The sequence below is a fragment of the Branchiostoma floridae genome, chromosome 10, assembly GCF_000003815.2.
Source record: "Branchiostoma floridae strain S238N-H82 chromosome 10, Bfl_VNyyK, whole genome shotgun sequence".
Classification (NCBI taxonomy): Eukaryota; Metazoa; Chordata; class Leptocardii; order Amphioxiformes; family Branchiostomatidae; genus Branchiostoma; species Branchiostoma floridae.
In genome coordinates this window covers 1,893,174-1,907,177 of record NC_049988.1, presented here as the reverse complement: position 1 = coordinate 1,907,177, position 14,004 = coordinate 1,893,174, and the positions used below count along the sequence as shown (strand labels likewise).

General features: G+C 44.4%; 1 protein-coding gene across 1 annotated transcript in view; it reads right to left on the bottom strand.

Moving 5' to 3' along the window:
- The window catches only part of LOC118424783, a 29,388-nt gene that overhangs the window by 13,235 nt on the left and 2,149 nt on the right, over positions 1–14,004 (bottom strand). The window contains exons 2-9 of the mRNA XM_035833510.1: positions 4,649–4,725; positions 4,057–4,113; positions 3,569–3,643; positions 2,910–2,969; positions 2,249–2,314; positions 1,435–1,500; positions 832–915; positions 108–241 (exon numbers count right to left, since the gene is read on the bottom strand). Coding sequence (XP_035689403.1) covers positions 108–241; positions 832–915; positions 1,435–1,500; positions 2,249–2,314; positions 2,910–2,969; positions 3,569–3,643; positions 4,057–4,113; positions 4,649–4,709 — 603 coding nt within the window. The 5' untranslated portion in view covers positions 4,710–4,725. The remainder of the gene's footprint in view (positions 1–107; positions 242–831; positions 916–1,434; positions 1,501–2,248; positions 2,315–2,909; positions 2,970–3,568; positions 3,644–4,056; positions 4,114–4,648; positions 4,726–14,004) is intronic.

Below are 14,004 nucleotides of genomic sequence, written 5' to 3'. Positions count from 1 at the left end.
TACTATTTCTATACTTCTTAGATAGAAAATTGCGTGATTTTGTAGCATTGGATATCGTGAAGTATACCTAATTGTATCCGTCTATCTATCCATAAGTATCTAATTACCATATGGCCTTCACATCCTTCATTTTTCATTAGTCCATCGACAGCTACCCCGCGAAGGTCAATATCGTTTTTGTCTTCTGCGACAGCAGGAGTCTGAGCATCATCCACTACCCCAAGGTCAAGAGCATCTTCTTCTATGACAGAGAAATGTATCATTATATCAGTCAATCAATCGACTCATCGAGCTCACTGTTTTGTAATAACACCAAGCTGCCATACAGCCTTGAAAGTTCTTCACTATATATAATTGGAATAAGTAACTGGTACAAATGATTCAGATTTGAATAACACTTGTAGCAGTTCCAGTAGTTCAGGGTCACTCAACAAAGCTGTAGTAACATCATGATAAAAAAAAAAAGAATTGAGGGGAAGGCAAACAAATATGTAGTATGAACTGCCCACATATACGTGAAAAAAATCTGTGTGATTTCCTACAACAACACTTAACGTTTTATCTGTCAAACCGAAGAAGTTACAACATCATCCGCTGCACTATGATCTGTAATAACTTCTTCTCCTGTAAAAAGAAGCCATTAAATCTTCAGCTTCATCCCCTTTCACATTACACCATCTGTTGCTCCACGGTCCAAAACAGCTTCTTCCCCTGAATTTTACAGAAGGAATCCATACATAATAAGCTGTTATAACTAGGGTTTCTAAAGTAAAGATAAAATAAGCTACATAAGTGATTCATTATCATTTGCAGCACCTTCGTTAACGTTACCTGCCGACATCTGGGGAAGGTTGTCCTCCAACAGATCCGGATACTCTAAGAATTTTTCCTGCTCCCCGCTCTTGTACATGTCATCTAATAAGGTGGACACAAGCCCAATGAGAAGCAGACTTTAATATTGTGCACATTGTTTATGTAAGCTTTTTTGTCATAGATGCTGTACTATCCAGGACTCATTGAGTAACAGTCGGATTGTTGATGTTTTATAAGATCATTCAATTTGCTATATATGAAAGAAAATGTTGATACGAGTAGCATCTGACAGATGGGTAAGAAGAACAAAGTACTTCTTGTGTGCTCTGATGCGGGAGCACAGTCCAAGTTTCAACCTGCAGATTTTCCCCAAGGAAAAAAAATGACATGTCAAACATGACACTGCAAATTGCTTTTGGTATCTGCAAGTGCATCAAAGATATCTTATGGTAAAAATGACCACCTTCTTAAGTAACAAAAGGGGTCACTCCATCATCAGCTGCACTAAGGTCTAGAACGGCTTATTTGTCTTAACACTTTGCATTTAACAAAAAAAAATGAAGTACTTTTGCTTATCAATCTGTTGTTAAGAGGTAATTAAAAAAAACTCATAAACGTTACCTGGCAACATCTGGGGAGTGTTCTCCTCAAGCATATCCATTTCTTCCTGTTCCTCGCTGCTGTCATCTAATACATTGTATACATATATAAAGGATTAGTAGGCTTGAAATGATAAAACATGCATCATAAGGTCAGTTGTAACTGTGCACATTGTCAATGTTCCTGTAACACTGCACCATATTCAGTACGTATTGCCTAACTGATTTAGTTGTGGACGCTATATAAGATATCGTAACGATAGAAATATTCTTTCTAGCCATATTATAGGAAAGTGTTGAAAAATTAATATTTCTTTAGCGTTTTGATCACTCTACATTATACAAACGAATCTGAAGATACATCTTAAGAAACGAGAAGAAGCCAAATAAATGTATTAGAACCCATGTGTTGCATTAGTCTTAGAAACCATCGCAATGTCACTATGTGTACTGTATTACGTTCTTCTGTATATATATGCCTTAGCCCGATATGGCACGATTGTGCAACAAAGGCTATTACTAAAAGAGATGAGAAGATTATCCAATCTGATGTAGTTGGAGTAAAAATTGATACACCCAATGTGACAGAGGGGTAGGCAGAATAGGCTACGTTTTGTGTTCTAGTTCGGGGACACATACCCATTCTGGTGCCATGAAAAGGCTTTGTTAACAATACCTAATCAAAATTTCTCACCACAAGCAATTTTCTTCTTGAGTACCTGTTTAATTTCTAGATTCGAACACTAGATAATTTTCAATAAAAACGCAAACCAAGTGCTCTTTTCCTTATCCTCTTCTAGTAAAGGCAGATTTGAAAAACCCTTGTTGAACGTTACCTTCTAGTTCCCTGGGAAGGTTGTCCTCCAACATGTCAACTTCTGACTGCTCCTCCCTACTGTTATCTAATGCAGTGTTTATATAACGACAATGATTTGATGTAATCGCAGATTGTCACTCAGTGTACTATTCAGCAATATACGTCTAACTGAATGGGACGTGGATGTTTTATGGAACTATAGAATTTGGTGTAAATGGAGGGAATATTCATTAGATGTTAGATGAGTAGGGAAAACAAGATACATTGCTACTGTTATATTTTTCATGTGCAAGTCCAATTCTCGACCTGCAGGGTTTACTGGGAAAAGTAATATATAATATGTTAGAAAAAAAAACTAATTTCAAATGATTTGTTTTGTAGTTTCAACAAAATAAGGTAATACATTAGCAGACAGTGCATTTTGCAACTGCATTGCCTTGCTTCTTTTGAACTAGCAAGGCACGGCATTTTTATGCATACAATGTGTCTTTGGGGCCACAGAAATGAGCGAAGTGCAACACATAAAAGGACTAGCCCGGCTTTAAACCAACATGGACGTTACAACATGTACAGTAAGGGGTTCTTACCTCAGCCAAAATAGGCACATGTATTGATAAAGGCCACTAAGTTTTTGAAGCCGACTCGGCTAGATGGTACCTAAATAAACTGATCAACGTTACCATCCAGTGGAAGACTCTTCTCCGACATGTTCATGTCTTCTTGTTCTTCATCGTTGTCTGCTAATGCATTTTGATGGCAAGGAATGAAAATACTTGTAGGAATACACATCAATTTCTATTCCATGTAGTCAGTGTGTAAGCTTTATCGCAAGTTTATGCACACGATAGATATGGAAATTTGCCGTTTCCTTTGTTTAGTTAACCCCCATATGATATTTTTACAAAAACACCCGTGTAGTTCCAGATCACGCTGCTAGAGGCCCCAAAGTTACACAACTTCTTTCTTACATCAAAACCTATCTGCTATTACAATATCAAGACTATAGCATGTCCGGACAAAAGAATACAACAACTGTTCTAGTGCAGTACTAAGGGCACAACCCAGGGGCCAAAAATGGAAATTGACCGTGGTATTTTCAACACTTATCCACCTAACAAATACCATTACAATCCATCCAGAGGTTGTAAAGGTATGCCGACTACTCATATCCGTAATTTTACACAAACACTCAGACACACACACACACACACACACACACACACACACACAGTTAGACAGACACATAAAAAAGTATACCTCTATTTTTCATGGAGGTGAAAATTAGACGTTCTGGAATTCACTATTAACCATGATATCTATCAAAGATCACGATAGTTACCTGCTAGGTTCTTGAGTTCATAAATGATGTCCTCCACCCTCTCGGAAAGTTCGTGTTGCTTCTCCATGTCACCATCTGTTGCAAACAGTTGAGAATGTGTTAAATATTTCAAAGATGAGGTAAAGTTTAAAGAAAGTCAAATTAGTACGTATTTTGAGACTGTTCGCATCCCCACCGTTAGGCTTGTGTTATTTTTTTTTTTCGCTGATGTTTTTTTCCATTAATGTAATGAAAAAAAAAGTTCATCTATGTCTTTTCAGCCAGCTTTGGAAACTTTAGAGGCCTGTTCTTCAGGCTTCTAGTGAACTTAACTATGATAGTGTCGGTTCATGTTAATGTTTGTTTGCAGAAATTAGGCAAAGCACCCCTAACAAAAGCTGATACTCAATCTTGAAAGGTACAGGGGAATGATTCGAACGTTGATTGGTCACACAAAAATATATTCTGTACACCCAAGAAATTAGATTGAGACAACTTGTTCACGTTACCTGCCAGTATCTGGAGAAGGTTGTGCTCCATTTTTGTCTGCTTCTCACTGCTGTCATCTAATGCAGTGTTAATGAAGCGAAAATTATTGAATGGTGAGATATCATTTTCAGTTTAGTTGATACAGTTCACATTGTTGTGTTCATAGTCGCATGTCCTGTCACAAAGCTTACATTTAACAATTTTGGCTGTAGTACTCTCTATCTAAGGACTGGCTTTTGTGGACGACAGAACATTTTGCAACAAAATGCATATATTTATCATGATTGCATGCCAATATAAGACATTGACAGCAGTAGAACAGCCAATCCTTTCGCTTTGGTCTGCAGTATTATCGTCTTTTATAATGATACAATTTCTTCACGTACTGCTTTCTACAGGATAAAAATACGTCTTCAAGAAACTCTTATGTCTTTGTGTTTACAAATCAGTCGCTCTTGTCTTCTTAAGTTATGATACAGGGTATCTACGCTGATGGACTTAAATGGACTGCAAGTAGTACATTTAAACACTGAACAGCGAAGACTGTTATTTCTCTTTTCTTATTCTAATTGATGTAATTATAGATAGTGTAACGAAGTGTTCGACTCTTGCCTGAACTGGTAGCTGGAACGAGAAGCGCACATCCAAGCAAGATGGCGCGGAGAACCCTCATGATGGGTTTTCTCTCTCTGAAAAAGAACAAAGTTAACTGTTGATACTTGGTGAGAATTATCAAGCCCTCACCGTGCACCGTACTGACGTTTATGTCATGCCTGGGCCGCGATAACGTTCGATAGAGGTGTTCCAGGCCGTGTAATAACTTTCCGTATCACACGGGCTCCATTCGAATAAATCGAATTATTTCGAGCGGGACGAGTGCGGCGCCGTCGAAAATTCGAATACCTGATTTGGACGTTGGGACATTACTGTTGTAACAGTTTTTGTTGGAGGTCACCAAATTTTTTCAACTTCGGGTGCATTTTGCATCTAAACATGGGTTTTCTCAGGTGGGTTTGACATAAGTAAAATACATTACGGTGTATTCCGCATCACCCTCGGTCCCAGCCCTCCCGCGGGTCGGATCACTCTCCGGCCGTCGGGCGATCTGACCCGCGGTCAGGCTTGTACCTCGGGAGATACGGAATACACCGTGTTGTATTCTATATGTATTGGCCCGACCATGCACATACTTGTACATATATGTTTTCTTTTTCATATTACAATAACATACAAAATCCTTTGGTGTGGGGATGGGGTATGAAATAAAGGCAGGGCCTCTCGAAGTCTGCAAAGGGGGCTACAAAATTCCCCTGCCCTATCCTAGGTTTGACTGTACAAAATTTACAATGGTCTTGTGTCGGTTAGTAATATCGTAATGCCGTCATTTTTTGGAGGCTTGGCATGACAAAATACAGCACTCTGTGCTTACTCGTGTGTCAGGTGTGGCGCCATCAAATCTTTAACGGAATGGCAAAAAAGTACGACAAGTGACTGGTTGAACAAAGTACGACACTTTGGCCTGTGCACCCAGTCATGCGTTCTAAATTAGGTTGACATCGTCCCACTTTGAACCCTCCATGTCGTCATTTTTTCACGACTTGGTAGCGTAATATGTGGCACTGTGCATTTAGTTTCGTTCGGTTGTTGAAGCTGTGGCGTCCTTAATTCTTTGACGAAAGAAAAGACGACACGGGGGGTAACTATCAAGATTTTGACGACAAAGAGACGTTGCAACAGGACAAAGCAAGGTGCTGTGCTGTGAAGTCAAGTTCGCCCAGTCGTATAACTGTAGTTAACATCGCGATGTTGCAATTTCTGTCGCAGGTGGTAAGTTTGAAATAAGGCGTTGTACGCTTAGTTTCCTATTTATCATGCGTAAGCATGGGTCCTCCTAATGAGTGATGCGGAAATCGCCGTCTGAAGCCTTAAGTGTTAGGCGGCTATGGCGCCCGCCCTGAGCGGGCGCATGCACCCCACCACGCTTAGGCTCCAGAGGCGCACGGAGAACCTACGACGCACTGCCAAATATCAGATACATCCGCTGTACTTATAAGGTTAGGTCATATGACTCATGTTCGTCCGACCAATGCTCATGCATAATAAATAGTTTCCAATTTATCATGCGTAAGCATAGATCCTCCTAATGAGTGATGCGGAAATCGCCGTCTTACGCCTTCGCTACCATTGGCTGTTAAGCCCTATCCTTCTCTGAACTCTAGTCAACCCTCGCCTTACTATTACTACCAGCCCACTCTCATTTATACCAGCTCCTTCTCTCCCCAAACAAAATTCTCTCCCTTGCCAAAACAAAATACCACAGGCCCTTGGCCCTAATAAAACTGAGTTATGCCCCCAAGCCATTCCCCTTGTATATTTTGACGTCGCCACTAAACCCTTGCCTTGCCGTAAACTCTGCCTGGCTATATGGAGTGATTCCTTTGGTGCTGACGCACCTCCCCTCCAAATCTACGGAACGGGTGTCAACAGGGAGATGTCACTGGCTGTGAGCAGGGTCCACTTCCAAACTTCTCCAATTTCCAATGCCATATTCCATACCATGTACAAAAGCATCACTTAGAACTAGAAACGAACCAGACTGTACCTGGCTTCGCACCGGCGTGTGACTGAAGCCCGAGGCCGTACCGCGGGAACTGCACTTAGACTGAGGCCAGAATGTAACTCCAACCCGCGACCCGAGGTTGAGCCGGAACTATAGTTACCTGGCTTCGCACCAGTAAGGGACTGAACCCCGAGACCGTACCGGGAACTGTAGCTAGACTAAGTCCAGTATGTCATTCCACCCCGCGACCCGAGGTTGAGCCGGAACTGTACCTGGCTTCGCACCCGTAAGTGACTGAACCCCGTGGCCGTACCGGGAACTGTACCTAGAATGTAACTCCAACCCGCGACCCGAGGTTGAGCCGGAACTGTACCTGGCTTCGCACCAATAAGTGACTGAACCCCGAGACCGTACCGGGAACTGTAGCTAGACTAAGTCCAGTATGTCATTCCACCCCGCGACCCGAGGTTGAGCCGGAACTGTACCTGGCTTCACCCCAGTAAGTGACTGAACCCCGAGGCCGTACAGGGAACTGTAGCTAGACTAAGTCCAGAATGTAACTCCACCCCGCGACTCGGGTTGAATCGGAACCGTATCTGGCTTCGCACCAGTAAGTGACTGAACCCCGAGGCCGTACCGGGAACTGTAGCTAGACTAACTCCAGAATGTAACTCCACCCCGCGACCCGAGGTTGAACCGGGAATCTTACCGGTGTGGCACCCGAACGTAACTTCACCCCGCGACCCGGGGCGGCCCTGAGTCTTCCTTGGTCTCGCACGGGAATGCAGCTCCGCCCCGCGACCCGAGTTCGGACCGGGAATCTTACTTGGTCTCGCACAGGAATGCAGCTTCAGCCCGCGTCCCGAGGTCGAACCGGGAATCTTACTTGGTCTCGCATAGGAATGCAGCTTCGGCCCGCGACCCGAGGTCGAACCGGGAATCTTACTTGGTCTCGCACAGGAATGCAGCTTCAGCCCGCGTCCCGAGGTCGAACCGGGAATCTTACTTGGTCTCGCATAGGAATGCAGCTTCAGCCCGCGTCCCGAGGTCGAACCGGGAATCTTACTTGGTCTCGCATAGGAATGCAGCTTCGGCCCGCGACCCGAGGTCGAACCGGGAATCTTACTTGGTCTCGCACTGGAATGCAGCTTCACCCCGCGACCCGAGGTCGGACCGGAAATCTTACTTGGTCTCACACAGGAATGCAGCTCCACCCCGCGACCCGAGGTCGAACCGGGAATCTTACTTGGTCTCGCACGGGAATGCAACTTCACCCCGCGACCCGAGGTCGGACCGGGAATCTTACTTGGTCTCGCACAGGAATGCAGCTCCACCCCGCGACCAGAGGTCGAACCGGGAATCTTACTAGGTCTCGGACGGGAAAGCAGCTTCACCCCGCGACCCGAGGTCGAACCGGGAATCTTTCTAGGATTCGCACGGGAAAGCAGCTTCCCCCGCGACCCGAGGTCGGACCGGGAGTCTTACTAGGTCTCGTACGGGAAGGCAGCTTCATTCTGCGACCCGAGGTCGGACCGGGAATGGAACCTGGTGTTAAACCACAATGCACATCAACGGGATACCTCCGCTCCGTCAACCTGGAGACAATGAACAAGATACCAAACATGTTAAAAGAAAACAACAACATTTACAATCTTACTCGAGATACATACCCAACACCCATGCCCTAGCCTGAGAAACTAGGCCTGGTCCTGATTCACGGTGCGCACCTATATACAGCTCAAGTGTAGCTGGAATCGCTAGGACCGACGCCGCGCGAGCGCCGGAATCTCTGCCAGGGAGGGGTCGTCATCTATGGTGTGGTAGCGCCTGAAGGTTGGACTTCCCCTGCCACTCGGACTCGTGCTGGGGGCGGGCTGCTCTCGACGTACCGAGGACCGCTACTACCACTACCGTTGACAAAGGGGCCAGGACGTCCGCCGAGGCCGGAGGTGATCTGCGTCTGGATCCTGACGTGTCGGGGGTACTGAAGCATGGGCCTGGCTGCGCCTGATGGCTCGTCTGTTGTACCGTCGATGTCAGCGTGTAATCCACTCCAGTCTGCAAGATTAAAATACAAATCGGTAAAACAGTTGACCGATCATCAACCCACCACACGGTTATGGTAGACAGGACCTGGAGTGTTATTCAGAACCACACGCGACCACACAGCCTGAACCTCAAAGGTGAGCGACTTTCACGATAACATGAGAGAACAGGCGCCAGCCACACAAACTCCATTTACCTTTCGCATCCAACCACTCACAAAACGAGAATTACTGAAAACGAAAGACAAGGTACACGCCTAGGAAATAAAAGATCCCACTACAAACCGCCCCCATGTCTGGCCAATCATGCCGCCATGACCACGTCAACTGTAACCCACGTGCGGAGAATGCCTCTTGTAGCTGCTCGGAGACCGTCCTTGATTGTCGAGAACACCTCAACTGAACGGCAACAACAGGAGTAGCCGAGTGCCTCGACACATCACGTGAAGCACGGTGAATCCTGGTCGGCATCTCCTGACCTGTGGCACAGCTAAGACTAAAATACATGACTTTAAATGAGATGGCAACCGAACACAGAAGAAACCTGTGTAGTCACACACAAAAAGAATCCTAGGAATCAAGGAACTTTCGTCAACACCTTTTGGAGCCCACCACGAGGAATGTTGCCGCCAAATCCTGCAGCGACCAGGTGCCACATACCTGCAAAACAACTAGAATCACAGGGACAAAATGGGAATGGGAAAACAGATTTACCTCGTCTCGAACGGGTGGTAATTCTTCCTCTGCATTGAAGAAAAACAGCAGAAAAAACAGCTGTGTAAAACCAGCCGCTGTATAGGGAGAACGAACTGTCAGTTCCCCACGCACAAGAGCTACGAACACAGACATGGCACAAACATTTCTCCCCGGCATGTACGCAAAAAGAGTCAAAGAACACCAAAGTACTAAAAAAGGGAGGCTTTGGCTTGTCTAGACTGAGCCACATGCGACACAGCTGAACCTGATCAATTCCACGTCGTCCGCTGCTAATTACATTGACCTGGCTGCGGAATGTAAAACGATTCTCCTCAGGTTCTCGTACACAATATTCCATCATACCTGGAAGTCGCCCCTTGTTACACGTCAACGGCGGCTAATTCAGAACAAGAGAAGTAACAACATAGCACAAAGCACCAGGAGACCCACGTGACAAATAAGCGCTTCACTGGAGCACATCTGAAGGAATGTACACGTGTTCTGCAAAGCTGCGAACAATGGGACGAAGTGGAAACATACAAGGAAGGAAAAATAGACACAACTTGTCTAAAACGCAGGGTTATCTTCTTCAGGACGGACGAAAGGAAACTGGCTCTGTCACGTCTGCTAAACACATACAAGGCTGCAAGACTGAAACACGTGGAGGAAAAATCCAAACTGTTAACCGAGAGAAAGAGCGTCAATTCCGCCCGCAAATGCACCAACAGTAGCACAGTAATGACACTCCTCCAATATGACCACAACGATAAAATTTCCAGTATACCCGTTTACACCAACCTTACAAAGCAAACCCGTCTTCTAAAACCTGCATCTGGACATTTCCTTTTGGTGGGTAGGGGGGTAAGCCCAGAGCGTGCTCCGAGGTGCTCGGAGAAACGGCGACGCACTGCCAGGTATCAGACACATCCGCTGTACTTATAAGGTTAGGTGATGTGACTCATGTTCGTCCGACCAATGCTCATGCATAATAAATAGTCGTGCGACTGTTGATGAGATTGTGGTGTTATCATTTTATTTACGACTGGACGAAATACGTTCCTGTGTAGTCCGCCCTACGGTGGCTTTAGTCATAGTTGTTTTGGTCTGTGTGTGTGTGTGTTAGGCTTAGGTCACATTTCCAAAACGGGGCCCGGCCGGGATGTTTAAAGAAACTAAAAACTAAAAATTAAAATGTATACCTAGAAATACACACAATTCAAGCCCATGAATCTTATTTTGATATTTTGTGTATTTTGATGTATTTCATGTCATTCTATTTTCTCCCGAAAGCAGCCCGGCCGGGCCCCTTAGCGGCGTCTTTGCGTTCTTAATTGTCTTGCTCTTGGCGTAAAAATGGAATATCATTCAAACGTACAGGTAAGACTGAAAAGACAGAAGAAAAAAACATACAAAGCGTCAAAAGATGCCTTTCTTATCGATTAAATTCGGCCAATAGTACAAAATATAGAGCTTTGCGCCTAGTCATGTAATTGTACTTGAAATTGTATACTTGTTATTCCCTGTGCGGGTCGGAAGACGAAAAAAATACGGCACTTCTTCAATTGTTGAGATCGCGGATCAATTCATAGAGATCAGCAGAAACAAAACAAAACAAAGCGGCACTTAGCACTCATATGCCTGTCGTTTTCATACCGATGCTGCAGTTTCTTTCACAGGTACTTAGTTTATATGGTAAGCTTTGAAATCCATTCTACGTCCGTTTTTGTGATCGTTCTATCGTCATTTAGATGTCATAAATAAAAACGGACGTCGGCACAAAAGAACGCACTGTGTGTGGTCAGTCATGCCTAGTTTGTTCAGATCATCATGGCGCGATGTTGTCAGTTTTGGGACGGCCTAGCTAAGCAAAATTCCATCATGTGCACTCAATCATACTCCCGTCGTTCGGATTGTGATGTCGCCACTTTTTTTTAAGGCCCACTAGACGGCGATCGCGCTGCGCTCTCACTGCGACTTAAACGTGTGTGTGTAGCCTTACATTTTACACCAAGTATATCTTAAAAAATGTAAAAATGTGATTTGAAAGACAGCAAAACTAACAAAGCGTAAAAGAGTCGTTTTTTATACAATTTGTTGAGATATGTGGTAAATTTTAGGTCGCAGAGAGAGCGCGGCGAGGCAGATTTCCGTTTCGTAAACCGTCGTTGCCTTCGAGAAGCGTCGTTGCCAAATTTTGGAACCCTCGTTGCCTTTCTAACCGGCGATGCCATTTCCGAGCGACCGATCTTGAATTCCGATAGCCTGGTTACCAAACCCCAGCCCGATCTCAAGTATCTATACAAAAGATATTTTTGAGGTTGGGGTATGTTATCCAGGCTAGAATTCCGAGTGCTCGCGGCATGTTCGTGAGATTTTCGTGAATTCTCGGAACTCTTAGTATTGTGGGTAATTGCATCCCTCGAAGCATATGACTCTGGGCCTGGTTCTCTATCATCGCTCAAACCTTTTCTTATTCTACTTTGCTCGCAAATTGTAGAAGAACAGAAATGTGTTGTGCTGTTACGTACTGTAAGGGACACTGGAATAAGCATGTCTTGACTTTGAGTTGTACAGGATTGTGTTCTTTATTCAAAACAGATGTTACTTGGAGTAGCTGGGTTAGTGCATTATTTTTATATATGGGGTATCGGTATACTGACAATACAACAGTATGCATAAGAAATATCAGAAGTATCACTAGTTGATGACCTACTTTGTTATCGTATACCATTCAGTATCATTATCATCATTGTACTTTCATACATGTATTTTTGCATTTAGCCATCGGGCATGAGTTTGCAATAAAGATATTTTATTATTATGTTATCAAAAATGTGCTTTATTTCTGAGCCCTTGTATCAAAGTTATTACTTCTAATGTCTACATGAAGGGTGAATTAGTGTTAGAAGGGGCAAAGTGTCCACAAATTTATTTCTTTTTGTTACCAGACGCAAAGATAAAAGCTCCTTGCCAGACGCCATCTGTATGTAAATCCGACACTTTAATGAGGTCGCACATCAATGTAATGTCATGCATGTGAGAAGTGTCAAATCATACATACATTATCGACCTGACCGTAAGAGCCTGGTACATTTACAAGTACAATAGCTATTGTCTGCTATATGATGTAAAAGCTCCTTGGGTGGAGCGTCTACTGAAAAAAGGTGTTGGTGACGTTGTGAGTCAGTTTGTCAGACCAACTTGGTCAGACTCTGACTGACTCCCAACTCCACTAACACGGTACGTGAATGGCAATGCCTGCCGCTTGTCTGTGTTTCTAAGCCATGTTACCAGCCCCTCCTTCAATAATGGACTGTTCCAAAAATGTGGTGAGGGCGGAAGAGGTACAAAATCAGGTTCTATCCCTAACCTTAGTTGCAGCCCAGAAATATCTGAAAAGCTCCTTGCAAAGTGCCCAAACCGTTCCTTGATCCAGTCCAGAATTGGTCAGTAACCTTTACCAATTTCCAATCCGGTGACTTCAGTCCACCCCTGGACCCCCCTCTACTGTTAGTGTTAGAGTCGGAGAAAAATCCTACATTACCAATGACTCTAGTCTATCTACATGGCACTCCGTAGCCAAATGTACTCCCCAAACGGTGTACGTATATCGTCATGTGACGCTTCGGTACTCCTCAACTGAGTAGAAGACAGAGTTACAGTCCTGAGAAGGTCTTCTTCCCACAGTGGAGCAAGATCTGGTCCTTCTTTCATGAATTACAGAAACTTCCCGAGAAGCTACGGAAACTTCACGAACATGCCGCGAGCACTCGGAATTCACGATCGGTCGCTCGGAAATGGCATCGCCGGTTAGAAAGGCAACGAGGGTTCCAAAATTTGGCAACGACGCTTCTCAAAGGCAACGACGGTTTACGAAACGGAAATCTGCCGCGGCGAGAGCGATGTCTTAAAGGAATTAGGGTGTGAAGAAGAATTTGCCGTGCATGAAAAGTGACTCCGACTAGTCTGATGTTCTGTGAGCGTGGTGTTGCCAGATTTTTTACGGGTAGCGAAACAACATTCAGAGCCGGCGATCAATCATGTGTTGGTCGTTGAAACCTTTTTCAGGCAAGCAGAACAAAATACGGCGCCGTGGGCTCAGTCATGCGATATGTCAGCTCCTTTATATTCCCTTTCCACTTGGACGGTTTCCTCACCGAGCTCTCTCTGCGACCTAAATATGGCCAGAGCGCGGGGCAAGCTCGGAGGAATTGCAAAAGTCACCCAGTGAGCATTGGTCGCCATCACCTCGGTGACCGTTTTGAACCGATTCTCCAAAAATTTACACACACACCCTCTCATGGACATCCCCCTCCCCTTTAGAGGGAACAAAGAAGTGTTGTTGCTTGCCTCACCTACTTATTTCTGATCAGCAGCATTTTGTTTAAGTAAGTAAGGAAAAGTGAAGTATCCTGTATATTCTTCCTTTAGTTGCTCGAGTTTTTGGTTTAATCAAAAGCTGGGGTTGGTCAACAGGCAAGCGCGCCTCTCTCTCATGTATCGAAAGAAAGGGATTGGGGAGGGGGGTGGTCTGGTTTTAATGTAGTTTATTACAGCCAAACAGAACTGTTACACTAGATTCGTCATAGGCTGTCTGGGACGTTTGTTTGTATTATTCCGTAAACTATAGCAATGATGGTCACATTTTACACTTGTAATGTCCCTAT